Below are 14,391 nucleotides of genomic sequence, written 5' to 3' on the forward strand. Positions count from 1 at the left end.
GCAGGAAGGATTCCCAAGGTGAATCCAGGGACTCTTCAGCTACTCCACCCCCTGCGTGAAGAATAGAGCGTCTCAGGCTACCCACCTGTAGGTTTTCTGCCAAGATGTTCTCCTTATCTCATGACATCAGAGCAGAGGCTGCCGTGGCATGTGAATTCCCCCTCTATGCCAGCAGGTTTGGTGGCAGGAGCTGTGCCACTACGATGTTGCTCTGGAGAAAAAATAATGAGGATATGAGTCATTCCCATAGAGATCCCTGCATTTCTACTCACCTTGTGCAGCAAGAATATCCATTGCTACACGTTCCGATCCAGTAATAGGGGTAGCGACAAATCCCTGGGAAGCAGAGTCCATTTTGCATCATACAAGGACTGTTTTGCCTAGGAAACAATTGTGCTGTACAGCACAAAGAGAATAGTCATTTATTATGAAAGTGATCAAAAGAAAATACAGTCTTCTTCTTTACTCCCCTCACCCCTTACCTGCAGCTCCTTGGAGCATCAGGAAGAGGACAACCAGGAGCACGTGAAGGATCCTCATGGCCACAGCTGGGATGTGGATTCTTTACCTGCACTGAGCAGAGAGCACAAGGTTGAACAACACTAGACAGAGGATTCCCTCCTGACCAGGAGATGATGATTAAAAAATGTTCCCAAAGACACCAAAGCCAAAATATTTGTCCAGTGGTTTTGGACAAAGAACAGAGTCAAAACTTCATCCTTGGAAATATTAGAAATTTCAAGGAATGCATCTCTAATCTGACCTAATTAGTACCATTTTAAGCACAGATTCAGACTAAAAACTCCTGTATTAGCTCAAGACCTAAGTTATTCCGGGATTCTATGCTGTTTTGGTGCTAGTTTTCTTTCTTTTTTTTTTTTTTTTTTTTTTTTTCTTCAGCCCCAGGAAGGTTACTCTGTTACCAGCATAGGCCCACAAATTATCCCCCTTCCACATATTAAAGTACACAAAGAGTTCAGAGAATGACTCAGTCTTAATCCTCGGGAAAGTCTAAAAAAGACACCTTTATCTTTTCAATATTAATTCAGGTAGCAACTCAGTCAAAATGTTACAGGCAAGACATGTGGCTCAAAATGCAAAGCTCAGCTGCTGTGCTGGCTGGGTGTCTGTTTCTGGAGTAAAACAGACATTTCTGTCTCTGATGTCTCAAGGAAAGGTTCCCAGGTCTCTGCTCCTCTTGGAGATAAGCAAACCCAGTGACCTCTTGGAAGCCCTGCAAGCAGCCAATCCATGGCTCTACAGAACACATATACACAGGAGGCACTTGCTGGAGTAAAGAGAGGGAAGGGGTTAATCAAAGCAGAAACTCGAGACTGATGAAAGGAAAGGAGGTTTGTAAAGATGGAGAGGTGAGGGTGGCTCTCCAGAACCAGGCAGAGTTACCCGAGGAGAAGGTGGAGGATCGCTGCCACTTCTATTCTCCTGTGGATGCACCAGTCCCAAACACGTCCCACCCTAAAAAGGGTTGGGAATGAGCCAATGCAGTCATTGGCCAATGAAAAAAAAAAGCCTTTTCCAGCCTGTATTTTGTTTCTTCCAATGAGAAAGGAAGGTCCACTTTGAAACTGCTTTCACCACAGAGCCCCTGATCTTTGTGCAACCCATCCAAGTTTGTGCAAGGCATGTTAGACCACAGGATGATGTAAAACACCTGGGACATGCCATGAGTGCTCCTGGTCCTGAGGGCTCCTTAGCTGTAGAATCCCAGAATGGTTTGGGCTGGAAAGGACCTTAAATCTCATCGACTTCCACCCCTTGCCATGGGCAGGGGACATCTTCCACTATCCCAGGTTGCTCAGAGCCCTTTCCATCCCACCCTTCAGGGATGGGGCAGCCACAGCTTCTCTGGACAACCTGTGCCAGCATCTCACCACCCTCACAGTGAAAAATAACCTCTCCTTCCCCGGAAAATAATCACTGGTAATGTCATGAGCTTCCCCTGGTGACTGCTGTGGTGCTTTACAGATCTTCATGACAAAGGAGCCAGGACAACCAGAAACCTTGATGCCTAGGAGGGATCTTAAAATTACATAAGGAAGAGAACAAGAGTGGGCTGAGGAAAACTATGTAGATTTTAAAAAATCTCAGTGCTGGGAATATCTTCCTCAAGCTATAACTGCCTTACAGCTGCTCAAATGTCCTGAATGAAAAGGCAGATCAGATATTTACCTTCAGGTTAGCAAAATGTAGGGTTTGTTGCCAGGTGGGCCAACTCCATACAGGATAAATCACGGCTTTACAATGCAGTAAGGGAAGTGCAGATAAATATAACTGATGCTTTAGAGATGTAAAGCTCAATTTCTGCTCTCTGGATCTCCAAGCAGAACTTTTATGCTCTTATTTCCAGGGTTTTGGAAGCAGCTGGCCAACCCTGTTTGCTTGTGCCTTCCCTAAGCTGGGGGGGTCTTTGTTGTGGGAGAGGTTCAATTCCAAAGAGAGCAGGGGCAGCTCACTCTACATCACTGCTCAAAATACCCAACAGCAGATGGGATTTCCAGGCAGGGTTTAGTCGAGTCAGGTCTGGGCAGTTTTCCACAGGGCTGTCCAAGGTCAGTGGATGGACAGCAGGGCTGTTCCTGCATGGATTTCATGGCATTTTTTGCCAGGTGCTGTGAGGACAAATGTTGGGCAATCATACCAAAGGTCTGTCATCCTTCCTGTCATTTGCACAGGGGACACTGGAGGAAGAGGATGGCAGAGAGAAGGTGAAGTATCCTCATTGCTTCAAGTATCTGGGGACATCCCATTGTCACAGGTAAGCTGAGGTGACGTATGGACACACAGGGTTTAACACAGTGGCCTTCATGCCAGCTCCTAGAGTGATTTAGGGTGCTCTGGACTGGCTGAGATCTCTTCCTGGGATTCATGGAAAAGGGTCAGGAGAGAGGAGAGCAAGCCAAAGAGCAGGGGTAGGACACAGGGACATCTCAGGTAGAACTGGTCTAAGTGTGGGCAAAGGAACTGAGATGTGGATGTTTACTGGGAATGAAGTCTGTGGTGTGCCGAGTGATAAAAAAATCAGCTGGGATTTAGAAGAGTCCTTCCATATATTCATTTTAACAATATTTTATATATAAATATATCTACCTTAGTGTGGATTTGCTATGAGGGCTGTAGAGAAACAGGACAGTAAGAAATATCATTATATAATTTGTCTATGTTTAAGTAAACAATTACTGAAATGAATATCCTTACTATTCCTGAGTAAATCACAGGTTAGAATATCTGGATTATTCTTTTCTGTTTGCATGTTCGTCAGCAAAGATAAAATATAAAGCAGTTTAGTAAATTCAGCCTTTGTTTCTCCTGGATATTTGTAGATGATATGCATAGGCATGCAAATCTATGTTTATGCTTGGAGAACATAATTTTGGGGGCTCTACACAATGTCCTTTGCACTACCCCAGGAAAAGGGAACTGAGTAAGACATATAGCAGTCAAAATGCTTCCAGGATGCAATATTGATTGTTTTGCAATATTCATTCTTTAGTTGCATGTGTTTAACTGCCAAGGAACATGTGAAATGTATCACTTTTGTAATTATGAGTGGCCAAAATAATGCTTAGAGTCAATAACAGTATGTTGGAATTAAAGCAAGAGTTAAATAACAGTATTTAAGATATTTAAAGGAAGTTTTCCATCAATCATAAGAACAAATAAAATTAATTAGTTAAAGATCTTATCCAAACTCTGATATTTGAGCTTGGATCTGTTTTGTTCCACTCTGGGCAGGTGATACATGCACAAACTGGAAAAGCAGGAAGAAATAATAATTTTATCCTATTTTAACTTCCTTATCAGGAGGTTACTCCAAAATCTCCATTCAGAGCTCTGTGCTTCTAAAAACTCATTTTTACATTTAATATTCACAGTGTCTAATTCCACTTCTTTACATTTCATCACTTGAGTGATTTAAGTTTTTGTAGGTTTTTTTTTTAATAATAAAATCAAAATCCAAATAAGAGAAACAAATATTCTTCCATATTGTAAAGCAAATATGCACATTCTTCCAATTAAATTACACAGGAGTGAAATTTTAAATAGCTGTATTTTTCTGGGGAGCCTGTTCAGTGCCCAGCCACCCTCTGGGTGAAGAACTTTTCCTGATATCCAGCCTAAACCTCCCCCAGCTCAGCTTCATTCCATTTCCTTGAGTCCTGTCTATTTGATTTTGAGAGCAGTGACTGGTTTCTTGTCCATCCCATGATTTCACAGCAGACTGCAGAGCAGGGAGGGCTTTGAGTCTGGCCTGTCAGAAAACATCATTCACTCACATATCAGCACTAGGAATCAAAAGACATCAGTATAATTAAGGAAAAAAAATCCATAAACCCCGCTGTCAGAATAATTTCTGTACTCTTCACTGAAGAAGGCTGCTGGAGGGGAATTTCTGCATTAGCTCTTCATTGCCATCTTCTGGGAGAGACCCGAATGGGTGAACGCTCTTTGAAGCACAGGAATGTTGGGTTTTTTCCTGGTCTCTTGCTGGTATGACAATGAAAACACAACATCTGGGCTCACAGGTGCCTTCAGGGTTCAGGTTAAACCTGTGATGCCCCAGTTTCTGTAGTCCAGATCCTCTGAGGGCATGTATTTGACCAAAATATTTTTGGTGAAAGTTGTTTCCTTTGGCCACCTGGAATCAGAAAGGCTGTGTGGAGATGGGTGCTTCCCTGGAATTAATTATCTAAACATAAATATTTTCTGTGGGACAAGCAGAACACAGATGTGGCAAATACATGAGAATGATAGAGTGACCACCAGGTCAAGGGAGGGCAATCTGCTCTTGTGGCATCCTACCTGGAGTCCCCAACATGAGGACGTGGACCTGCTGGAGACAGTCCAGAGGAGGACACTGAGATGCTCCAAGGGCTGGAGCCCCTCTGCTCTGGAGCCAGGCTGGGAGAGCTGGGGGTGTTCACCTGGAGAGATGAAAGATCCAGAGAGATTTCCAGGGCCTAAAGGGGCTCCAGGAGAGCTGGAGAGGGACTTGGGACAAGGGACACAGGGCATGGCTTCCCAAAACAAGAGAGCAGGATCAGATGAGATTTTGTAATCCTTCTCCATGAGAGTGCTGATGCCCTGGCACAGGGTGCCCAGAGAAGCTGTGGCTGCCCCTGGATCCCTGGAAGTGTCCAGGATTGGGTTGGACAGGGCTCTGAGCACCCTGGGATAGTGACAAGTGTCCCTGCTCATGGCAGGGGCTGGAATGGGATGAGTTTTAAGGTCCCTTCCAACCCAAACCATTGTGGGATTCTATGAACACAGAGGGGTCTCACCTGTATTTCACACAGGAGAGTCATGGCAAAATCTGAGCTTCCCTAATTCAGCTGTTACGGGGCTGTGGATGCATCTGCAGGCTCCAGAGACAGCCCTGAAGAGTTAGATCCCCCTGGATCCCAACCTGTGTGTCCCAAGCCATTGTTTTCCGTGGGAAATGGATTTGTAGAGAATTCTCAGGGCCTGACAGAAAGCCCACACAGTACACATCCATATGCAAACTTTGAGATAAGAAATGCTGATTTAGAAATGCCATGGAATTGGACGGATATTGCCGAGAGAGAAATGGAGCTAGAAAAAAGTTTCAAAAGATGGCTTTGCAAATAAGACTAGATACTTTGGAGAAATAGAACTATAAAAGATGCATTGTAGTAGGACCCACGAGGAGAAGTTTTAGGTGATTGGCTTTAAGGCATCTACAGCATAGTGTGGATAAAGCTGATAGGCCAAAAAACACTTATCATGTGTTGTAATTAGGAAATAATAAACTTCTGATTGTGATGGCCTGAATTACAACATCTGTATTGTCTCACCCTTCTCATGAAGCTGAAAATGGAATAAAAGTTTTTAAAAAGCCTCTCAGCTGCCCCCTTTCTGGGTCAGAAAAGGATATTGTCTGCCAGTTTTCCACCAGCCACGAGTGGTCGATGTGTTGGGCAAACACCGGGGCAGCGTGGGGCGTTTTTGGGAAGGGCCAACTCATGTTCCAGGGAAAGGGGAGGAAGTTCACAAGAGGTCACCATTCCCCATCAGCTGCTGGGAAGTGACATTTCAGCTGCTGGGAATTGCTTTGGCAAGTCCATGTCCTTGGCCAGCCGGTCTGTGGCAGCTCTGTCATCCACAGAATATATAAAAACAGTTGTTCTGGGGTGAGACATCACTCTGTGAAGATCCCCTGGGGTGGAACCAGGTAGGACCCACTGGCCCCTGTCTCCTCAGGTCCTCTTGGGTGAGCTAAAGGTGCAGTTTTCACACCCATTTCAACCAAAAAGGAGAAAAACACCTACTTTTTGATAAAATTTGTTTTCTCTCAAGATACAGAATATTGCAGCTTAATTAAATCCTCATGAATATCTGAAATGGTCAGTGCTTGGTGTTCCAATAATGCATTTGGCTGATTGTTGTACTCAATGATGGTGATTATTAATTATTAAATAAATTAGTATTATTTTCCAAAGGTAGCTGGAATCTTCAGGGAGAAATGATGGGGGAGAGACAATCCAGGGCCTCTAGGATGGATAGATGGCTCCCTAGATTTTCTGTAAAGATATTTAAAGGAATAGTTACTGGCTTGTAAGCTAAAAAATTACTATTATTTGAGTAATTAAAGCTTTTGAGTGTGTATATTCGAAGAAATTGGAAAGGCTTATATTACTAATTAAATAAAATTTTATTTAATAAAATAAAATAAGCAACTTGCTTTGAACATGGAGCACTGCACTGTATGGGCTGCCATGATTAAAGTTAACTCCATCCCAGCCAGACTCTGCAGAGTTGCTCAAATAAAAAAAATAAAAATTTATAGTCATAAATACATTTTATCAATCTTATACAGTATGCTTTTGAATTTACTTTTCCTCAAAAACTGTTATTCTATAGATTCATTCTAGAACATTTTCTCTATTACATAAATGCCAATTTTATTTAAAAATTGAAGCTAATTTGTCATTTGTGTTTGTGGCGGGAGATGACAAATGCAGGTTAAATGCATGACTTTTTTTTGGGTTTTTTCTTAGCATCTGTTGTATTTGGTGGCACTGAATTTGGACATGAAGATCTTTTCCTTTTTCTTTACTCTTCTCCTCTTAATGCTCCAGGGCACTTCAGGTAAGAGTTAAATAAAGTGTAAGGAAATGCACAGGGAAAATTGTGAGTATGGAAAAAACCAGAAGTTGGAATAGAAATAAAACAGAAATAAGAGAAGTAGGAATAGGAATAGGAATAGGAATAGGAATAGGAATAGGAATAGGAATAGGAATAGGAATAGGAATAAATATAAATATAAATATAAATATAAATATAAATATAAATATAAATATAAATAGAAATAGAAATAGAAATAGAAATAGAAATAGAAATAGAAATAGAAATAGAAATAGAAATAGAAATAGAAATAGAAATAAATAGAAATAGAAAGGGGTTTAGTCCCTTTTTCCTATGGCCAAAGTACTGCCAGTGTGTTGGGCACATTTTTAGCTGTGACCAGACACCAAATGGGTGCATTGGATGCACTGAACCTCCCAGTCTGGAAAATAAGGGCCAGCCTGGTGTGGAAGGGCCAGCCTGCAGGAGAACTTCAAGACTGCTGTCATGCTATAACCTGGATTGTTCTTGGTCTTCTTTGGGAAGGCAAATCATGACTCTGCATTGTTATTTTTTTCACTCTGCCCAGGTTTCCTGCGTGCCCCCAACACCGAGGTGCAGTGCAGACAGGCTGGGGGGGTCTGTTCCAGCGACCGCTGCCCCCCACCCCATACGAGACCCTTTGGACGCTGCCAGCAGGGAATTCCCTGCTGTAGGACCGTGGTGAGTCCAGGATATGATGGATCACACACCCACAGAAGGATTTGGGTTGGACAGGTCCTTTCCAGTCACTTATTCCACCCCCATTATCATGGACACCTTCAACAAGATCTGGTTGCTCCAAGCCCCGTCCAACATGGCCTTGAACATTTCCACAGTTTTCTTGGGGTTTATTACTCATTTATTTATTACTCATTTTTGTGCATCCAGTCTGACCTTTAGATGGAAAATTCCTCCAGCACAAGCTGGAAAAGAGCAGAGACTCTACACACTCAGGTATGGATTTCCTGAGGATTTCCTCACTGCTTCCCTCTGTAGCATTAATGGTGCAGCTCAAGTGCCTCGTGGGAAGGATCACAGTGAAACCTCTTTGGCAGAGAGAATTAATTAGCCAGAAATGAACTATTTTGCTGCTGTTCCCATTAGCTGGTTCAAGCTGCTCATGATGGGTAATACTGGATTCAAAGGACACATCTCAATGTACACACTGACCTGGGACCTGGGATTTTTGGGTCAGATTCATAGGAAAGCTGCATCTTCCACCTTGCAAAGGCTGCCTGGTCCCTAGTCAGAAGAACAGCCTGAAAATCAGGCTTTGTTGTTCTCCCAGATTTTTTTTCTGTAGTTCCATAATCTTCCTCTTCTAGACAAAATCAAAATATCTGGTCTAGTGAAAGGTGTTCCTGCACATGGAAGGGAGTTGGAACCAGATGGTCTTTTAGATCTTTTCAAATCAAAGTCATTATTTAATTCTGTGATTAATTTATTCTTTTCCCCCTCAAATTCCTTACTGGAATCCTAAAGTTCACTCGATATCTTGGTTCTAATGTGAAACTGCAGCAACAAATATCTCTGAATATTTACACTCTGCCTCCACTGATTCTAGCATTTCATTTTCTGTTTATTTTTTTCCCTGTAAAATGCTGCAGACTTTTATTTTTGGAGGCTCTTACCTAAACTCTATTCAATATTAGTAGCAAGAGATATTAAAAACAAGACATGAGCAGCAGAAACTCTTTTCCATATCAAAAATTCCAAGAGGAGTAGGAAATTTCAGGCACAGAGTGTTGTCAATTCATTATTAATTAAAATAGAAAATGAATTTATGATTAAAATTCAGCAGCAGCAGAACTGTGAATATCCTGAAGAGCTGGGTTCACAATTCAATCCCTTCTGTGCGTTTTATTTAAGTTCTTTCCTGGTTGTAAGTACAAAATCTGAAATTTCCTTCCCTTTTTTTTTCAGTATGATTAGTGGCCACTGACATCTTCGATGGGCTAACCAGAGCTTCTGGCAATTGAAGGGAAGTATCATCTCACTGGAAAATCTTGAATTCTGAGCAGAAAATATTTGACACATACAGGAACATGCCAAAGTGTGAACAACAGAAAGAGAACAAACCCTTCCATAAACAGCCTTAATGGCCTGAAAAAACTCCAAAGCAATTCTTGAAAAAAACCAATATTTTTCATTTTTAAAAATGTTTTGCTGCTGAAATTGTGTTGTGTTAACCAACATCTGTTCCAGAGAAGTCACCAGCATGCAGGAGTCTGTGCCTGTGAGAGCATGCAAAGTTCTTCCTTTGGCCCTCAGAACAGCTATTTTATTATTGTTATTATTATTGTTTTATCTTCCTTTTGGAGTCAGCAATAATGTGAGTAATGCCAGAATGCTCAGCTAAGGTGTTTATATTTCATTGTCTACACATCTCAATAAATTTTAAAGAACTTGCTCTGGAGTATCTGTGTTTGACCCTTATCCCTGTGAAGAACAATCTCCTTATTCCTGGGAGGAATTCTCTTGCTGTGTGTTTTCACCTAGAATCAGTGTGAGATGTGCCTTGTGGTAAACTTATCCAAGAAAAGTGGAGGAAAACAAACCCATGTGACAGGAATATGTCCTTGTCTTAATCATTATTAATTTGATCAAGACTAACTTCAAGGCCAGGTGGGACGGGACTTGGAACAAGCTGGGACAGTGGAAGGTGGGGTGGAACTGGGTATCTTTAAGGTCCTTTCCCACCCAAACCATTCCATGATTCTGTGACTCTCCAAACCCACCGTGATGAGGCCAGTGCAGAGCTGGCACAAGCTGATCAGCCATGGAAGTCCTGAAACCATCCAGGAGCTCATGGCATGGGAGAGCAAGAACACTTTGAGTCACCCCTTGTCCCAAATCCTTGTGGCCTTTGCAGTGCATGTATTCGGGATGGGGAAGGGAAGGAGGGATGAGTCTTGGTGAGGAAAATCCAGGCTGATGGACACACAGCCCACTGCCTCCAGACAGAGCAGTGCAGGGAAAACCAGTTTGACCAGTTTAGGATCCAGAGAAATTAAATACCATGGATGTGTTTCTGGTCTACACTAGAGACAGCAGAGCAGAATCTTGTGAATGTGGTCGTGCAGTTTCAAGCCCTTCTTCCACCCTGGGGTTTCTCTGTATTCCAAATATTTCAGGTTGGGCTGGCAGATGCAGCCCTGGAGAGGAGCAGAGGACTGAGCCTCTCTCCTAAATCCCAGCTCTGGGCTGGAATAGCAGCTGGAATGGACTCTAATGCTTTTCCAATTATTAATATAAATGTGGCCACACAAATCACTGTGACACAGAGTGATTTAACAGGCTTTGATGACACATGGACTTACTGTAGTTAAATAAAATTCATTGACAGGCTGATTTTTATAGACAGTAAAAACAACAGAATCCACCCTGACATTCATGAGCAAGTGTCAGCAATATGGTTTCACAAGAACTTGCTTTTATTAGAATAGCAACTGCAAATATCTTTATTGGACAAGAACTCCTCCTCAGATGTTCCTGTGCTCCTGAGGGCCTCCACCCCCATGGGAAAGGTTCCCCAGGGCACCGAGGACAGGATCCATCGATATCAAAAGATGGGGCATGTCTCAGATGTCCAGAGCTCTTGTCTGAGTGGTCAGTGAGGTGCCAGATTTAGGAGCTGGGGGTCCTGCAGAGAAAAGACAGGTTCTTAGGACATCCACCTAACAAATAAATTACAGCTTGATGCCTCAGACTGCTGGAGACATCAGGGAACACATGAGGGTAAAGACAGCTGGAGACTCTTTTGGGATGGGCCTGTGTTTCTGGCCATAAAACAACCCAAAGAGGGGCTGTCACCTCTCAGCACACACCAGAGCTACTCACTTGTGGCTGCTGATGCCCCAGAATGCCAGGGACTCCTTCCACTATTCCAGGTTGACCCAAGCCCCATCCAACCTGGCCTTGAACAGGGGTGGGGCAGCCACAGCTTCCCTGGGCAACCTGTGCAGGGCCTCCCCACTCTCACAGGGACAAATTTATTCTGAACCCAGATCTACTCTCTGTCAGATTGGAGCCATCTCCCCTTGTCTTGTCGCTCTCGTAAACAGTCTCTCTTTTTCTCTGGAATATTCCAACACCACAAATGCCCTGCCTTGTTTTCACCAGACACCAACCCCAGCAGTTAGCAGGAACTTTTTGGAGGTTGTAGGGGACTGGAGAAGGGGCTCTGGTGCTGAAAAGGGGAAAAGCCCAGTGACTCTATTTGCTTTTTTGGTGCAGCAGCACTTCCCCAGAGGAATTTCTCTTACCATTTGCAGCATCTTAGCTTCCCACCACGGCAGGTCCCGATGTCAACCAGAGGAGCAGAGCAGGGCACGAAGGAGCAGGAGCCCCGGCTCTGCCGGCATGCGACGGTGTCAGCGGTTTCCTGGCTGTAAGCTGCAAAAAAATAGGGAAAATTCATGTTTATTTTCAGTCCTGGCAGAGGACTGGAGACTGGAGGCATGAGATTTACCTGGCACTGTGTTAAGGTTTTATCATCAAATTGGATACTGTCCCTAATTTGAAAGGTATCACAGCTTTATTCTAAATCAGATCCCATAACATTTCAACCACTTTGTTCCAGTGGTTCTCAAGTCCTTTCCCTTAATCACATATTGTTCAAGGATTACATGGCTTTGATATCACTCAGCTGATTTTAAAGCTACCATTAGACTTTGTTTTCCCTCATTTCTTGAATTAAAAAGGCTGCAGTGTTTTACACATATAATCTTTATGAAGAGATATAAAATAACTGGTGGCCCTTTTCCCAGAAATCCTACTGGAATTGTACCAGTCCTGGTACATCTCTGGGGTCACAGGGTATTTTGATACAAATAATACATTTTGTGGTGCATGAAGTAGGAAAAGCCCAAGAAAGCAATGCCAGAACGTGTAGTACATATTTTGTCTCAATGGTTCTACATTTTTTCTTTGAGTAGACAGACTTTTTATGGTCTAAGAAAGCTGGTACAAATTTGAGACTACTGCAAATCAAATTGAGACAACTTCAGCTGCTTCAAAGACACACAGATAACCTGGAATGGTACATGGGCTCCAAATCCACTTAATGCACATGGCCAATACAGAGTTCAGGCAAAAACCAACAGTCAGCATAACATTTTCCCCAAAAACAGATGAAGTGTCCTAATCTAGAATACACAGTCAAGGACATGTGGGTGAGAATGTGAGAAGAGAAAGGTCTCATGTTGCTGGGTTACATCTTTAGTATTATTCTAAGAATTGCCACAATAAAATCTTCAGGGAATTGTTCATGTTGGAAAAGGGTCCTTGGATCTTCCATGGCCAGTGAGTCCAACATCCCCCAACACTGCCAAGGCCTCCACTGCCCCATGTCCCCAGCTGCCACATCCACATGGCTTTTAAATCCCTCCAGGGATGGGGACTCCACCACTGCCCTGGGCAGCTGTGCCAGGGTTGGAGAACACTTCTGGTGAACAAATGTTTCCAAATATCCAACCTAAACCTCCCCAGGTACAACTTGATGTAATTTTATCTTGTCCTGTCCCTGTTCCCTGAGAGCAGAGCCCAACCCCACTGGCTGTCCCCTCCTGTCAGGAGTTGTGCAGAGCCACAAGGTCCCCCCTGAGCCTCCTTTTCTCCAGGCTGAGCCCCTTTCCAGTTCCCTCAGCCCCTCCTGGTGCTCCAACCCCTTCCCCAGCTCCATTCCCTTCCCTGGACAAGCTCCAACCCCTCAATGTCCCTATTGTTGGAGGGTCCCAGAGCTGTCCCCAGCCCTGGAGGTGCCCCAGCAGTGCCAGCACAGGGGACAGCACTGCCCTGGTCCTGCTGCCACCCCAGAGCTGGGACAGCCCAGATGCCACCAGCCTCTTGCCCACCTGGGCACACCTGGCTCATGTCCAGCTGCTGTCAGCAGCACTTGCAGGGCCTTTTCCAATTTTTGATCTGCTCCACCCCAGCCTGGAGCTGCAGGGATTGATGTGAACAGCATTTGACCTTCTTGAACCTCACACAATTTGCCTCATCCCATGGATCCAGCCTGTCCAGATCCCTCTGCAGAGGATTCCTGCCCTCCAGCATATCAACACTCCTGCCTAATTTGGTGTAATCTGCAAATTTGCTGAGGTTACCCTCACTCCCCTCACTTGGATCATTCATTAAGATATCAAACAGGACCAGGGCCAGTACTGAGCCCTGGGGACCACCACTGGTGACAGCCTCAGCTGGACTTAACTCCATTCCCCACACCTCTCTGGGCCTGGCCATCCTGACAGTTTTTAACCCAGTGCACCCATCCAAGCCATGAGCAGCCAGTTTCTCCAGGAAAACTCTGTGGGAAATGGTGTCAAGGATTTACCAAAATCCAGCTAGATACCTAAGCCACTGAATGGGACACCTTGTCATAGAGGAGATCAAGTTGGTCAAGCAGGATCAGCTTTTCATGAACCAGCAGTGGCTGTGCCTGATCCCCTGGGTGTTCTGTACATGCCACATGAAGGCACTCAAGATGAGCTGCTCCAAAACCTCTTCTGGCACCAAGGTCATTACAGGACCATCCTTTTTTTTCTCATCTTGTCATCATATGCTAGAAAGAAGCCATCAGTATGACTATCAAGAACCTTGAATTGATAGCTTGAAAATTAGGACAATGACCAGGGAAGGGGAATTCTAATGGGAAAGGCATGGATTCCAGGTGCAGAGAGGTAATCCCCAGCACTGGGATCTAATGAACTTCTCTGCATCTTCACCTTTTAAGCCTCCATCTCATCTCTTTTCAGCCTTACCTGGAGCAGCCTGGAAGAGGAAGAAGAGAACAGCGACGAGGAAGAAAAGGATCCTCATGACTGGCAGCTGGCAGCAAGGCAGCTTTGGCAGAGATGGAGACAACACCAGTGTGAACAGAAGCTGTCTGAGACCGAGCACAGGTGGTGCCTCTGCATATAAAGGCTCTGGGGCAGAACAAGGTGGGTGGAGGAGTGACTGCCTGGAGAACAGAGAGTTCATTGCCCTGTTCCCATGGAGATTGGTGAGGTAGGGAGATGTTGCAACCTCCCACGTTAGAAGATGCCCGACCTGAGCCATGGCCACGTCTTGCTGGCTGACCTGAGCAGCCAAACCAGCCCATGCCAGCTGGTGGGCTGCACCCAGGGAGGGCACGGGATTGGAGCAGAAGGGAGGTGGGTTCCTGGGATCTGCAGGGCTGCAAACCATGCGGAACTGATGGTGCCCTGTGGCTCTTGGCCATGGTCTTGTGCCAGCTTGTCCTCC

The 14,391-nt window shown here is 44.4% G+C and overlaps 2 protein-coding genes across 3 annotated transcripts; both read right to left on the minus strand.

The window, feature by feature from the left end:
* Window positions 1–268: 268 nt before the first annotated feature.
* On the minus strand, window positions 269–1,469 carry LOC144246021 (ostricacin-3-like). Its single transcript, XM_077781816.1, has 3 exons — window positions 1,405–1,469; window positions 483–573; window positions 269–396 (listed from the first exon to the last, which is right to left on the minus strand). Exons 2-3 carry the CDS (start codon window positions 538–540, stop codon window positions 269–271), a joined length of 186 nt encoding a protein of 61 aa, XP_077637942.1. The 5' UTR covers window positions 541–573; window positions 1,405–1,469.
* A 9,090-nt stretch (window positions 1,470–10,559) lies between these two features.
* LOC110481438 (gallinacin-9) lies at window positions 10,560–14,050 on the minus strand. Of its 2 annotated transcripts, XM_077782476.1 has the most exons (3): window positions 13,908–14,050; window positions 11,412–11,541; window positions 10,560–10,789 (listed from the first exon to the last, which is right to left on the minus strand). In XM_077782476.1, exons 1-3 carry the CDS (start codon window positions 13,963–13,965, stop codon window positions 10,774–10,776), a joined length of 204 nt encoding a protein of 67 aa, XP_077638602.1. In that variant the 5' UTR covers window positions 13,966–14,050; the 3' UTR covers window positions 10,560–10,773. The 2 variants fall into 2 exon arrangements, with proteins under 2 accessions (XP_077638602.1, XP_077638603.1); XM_077782477.1 differs by lacking the exon at window positions 10,560–10,789 and having other exon boundaries at window positions 11,408–11,541.
* Between the last annotated feature and the right edge of the window lie 341 nt (window positions 14,051–14,391).

This window comes from Lonchura striata, chromosome 3 (genome assembly GCF_046129695.1).
Source record: "Lonchura striata isolate bLonStr1 chromosome 3, bLonStr1.mat, whole genome shotgun sequence".
Classification (NCBI taxonomy): Eukaryota; Metazoa; Chordata; class Aves; order Passeriformes; family Estrildidae; genus Lonchura; species Lonchura striata.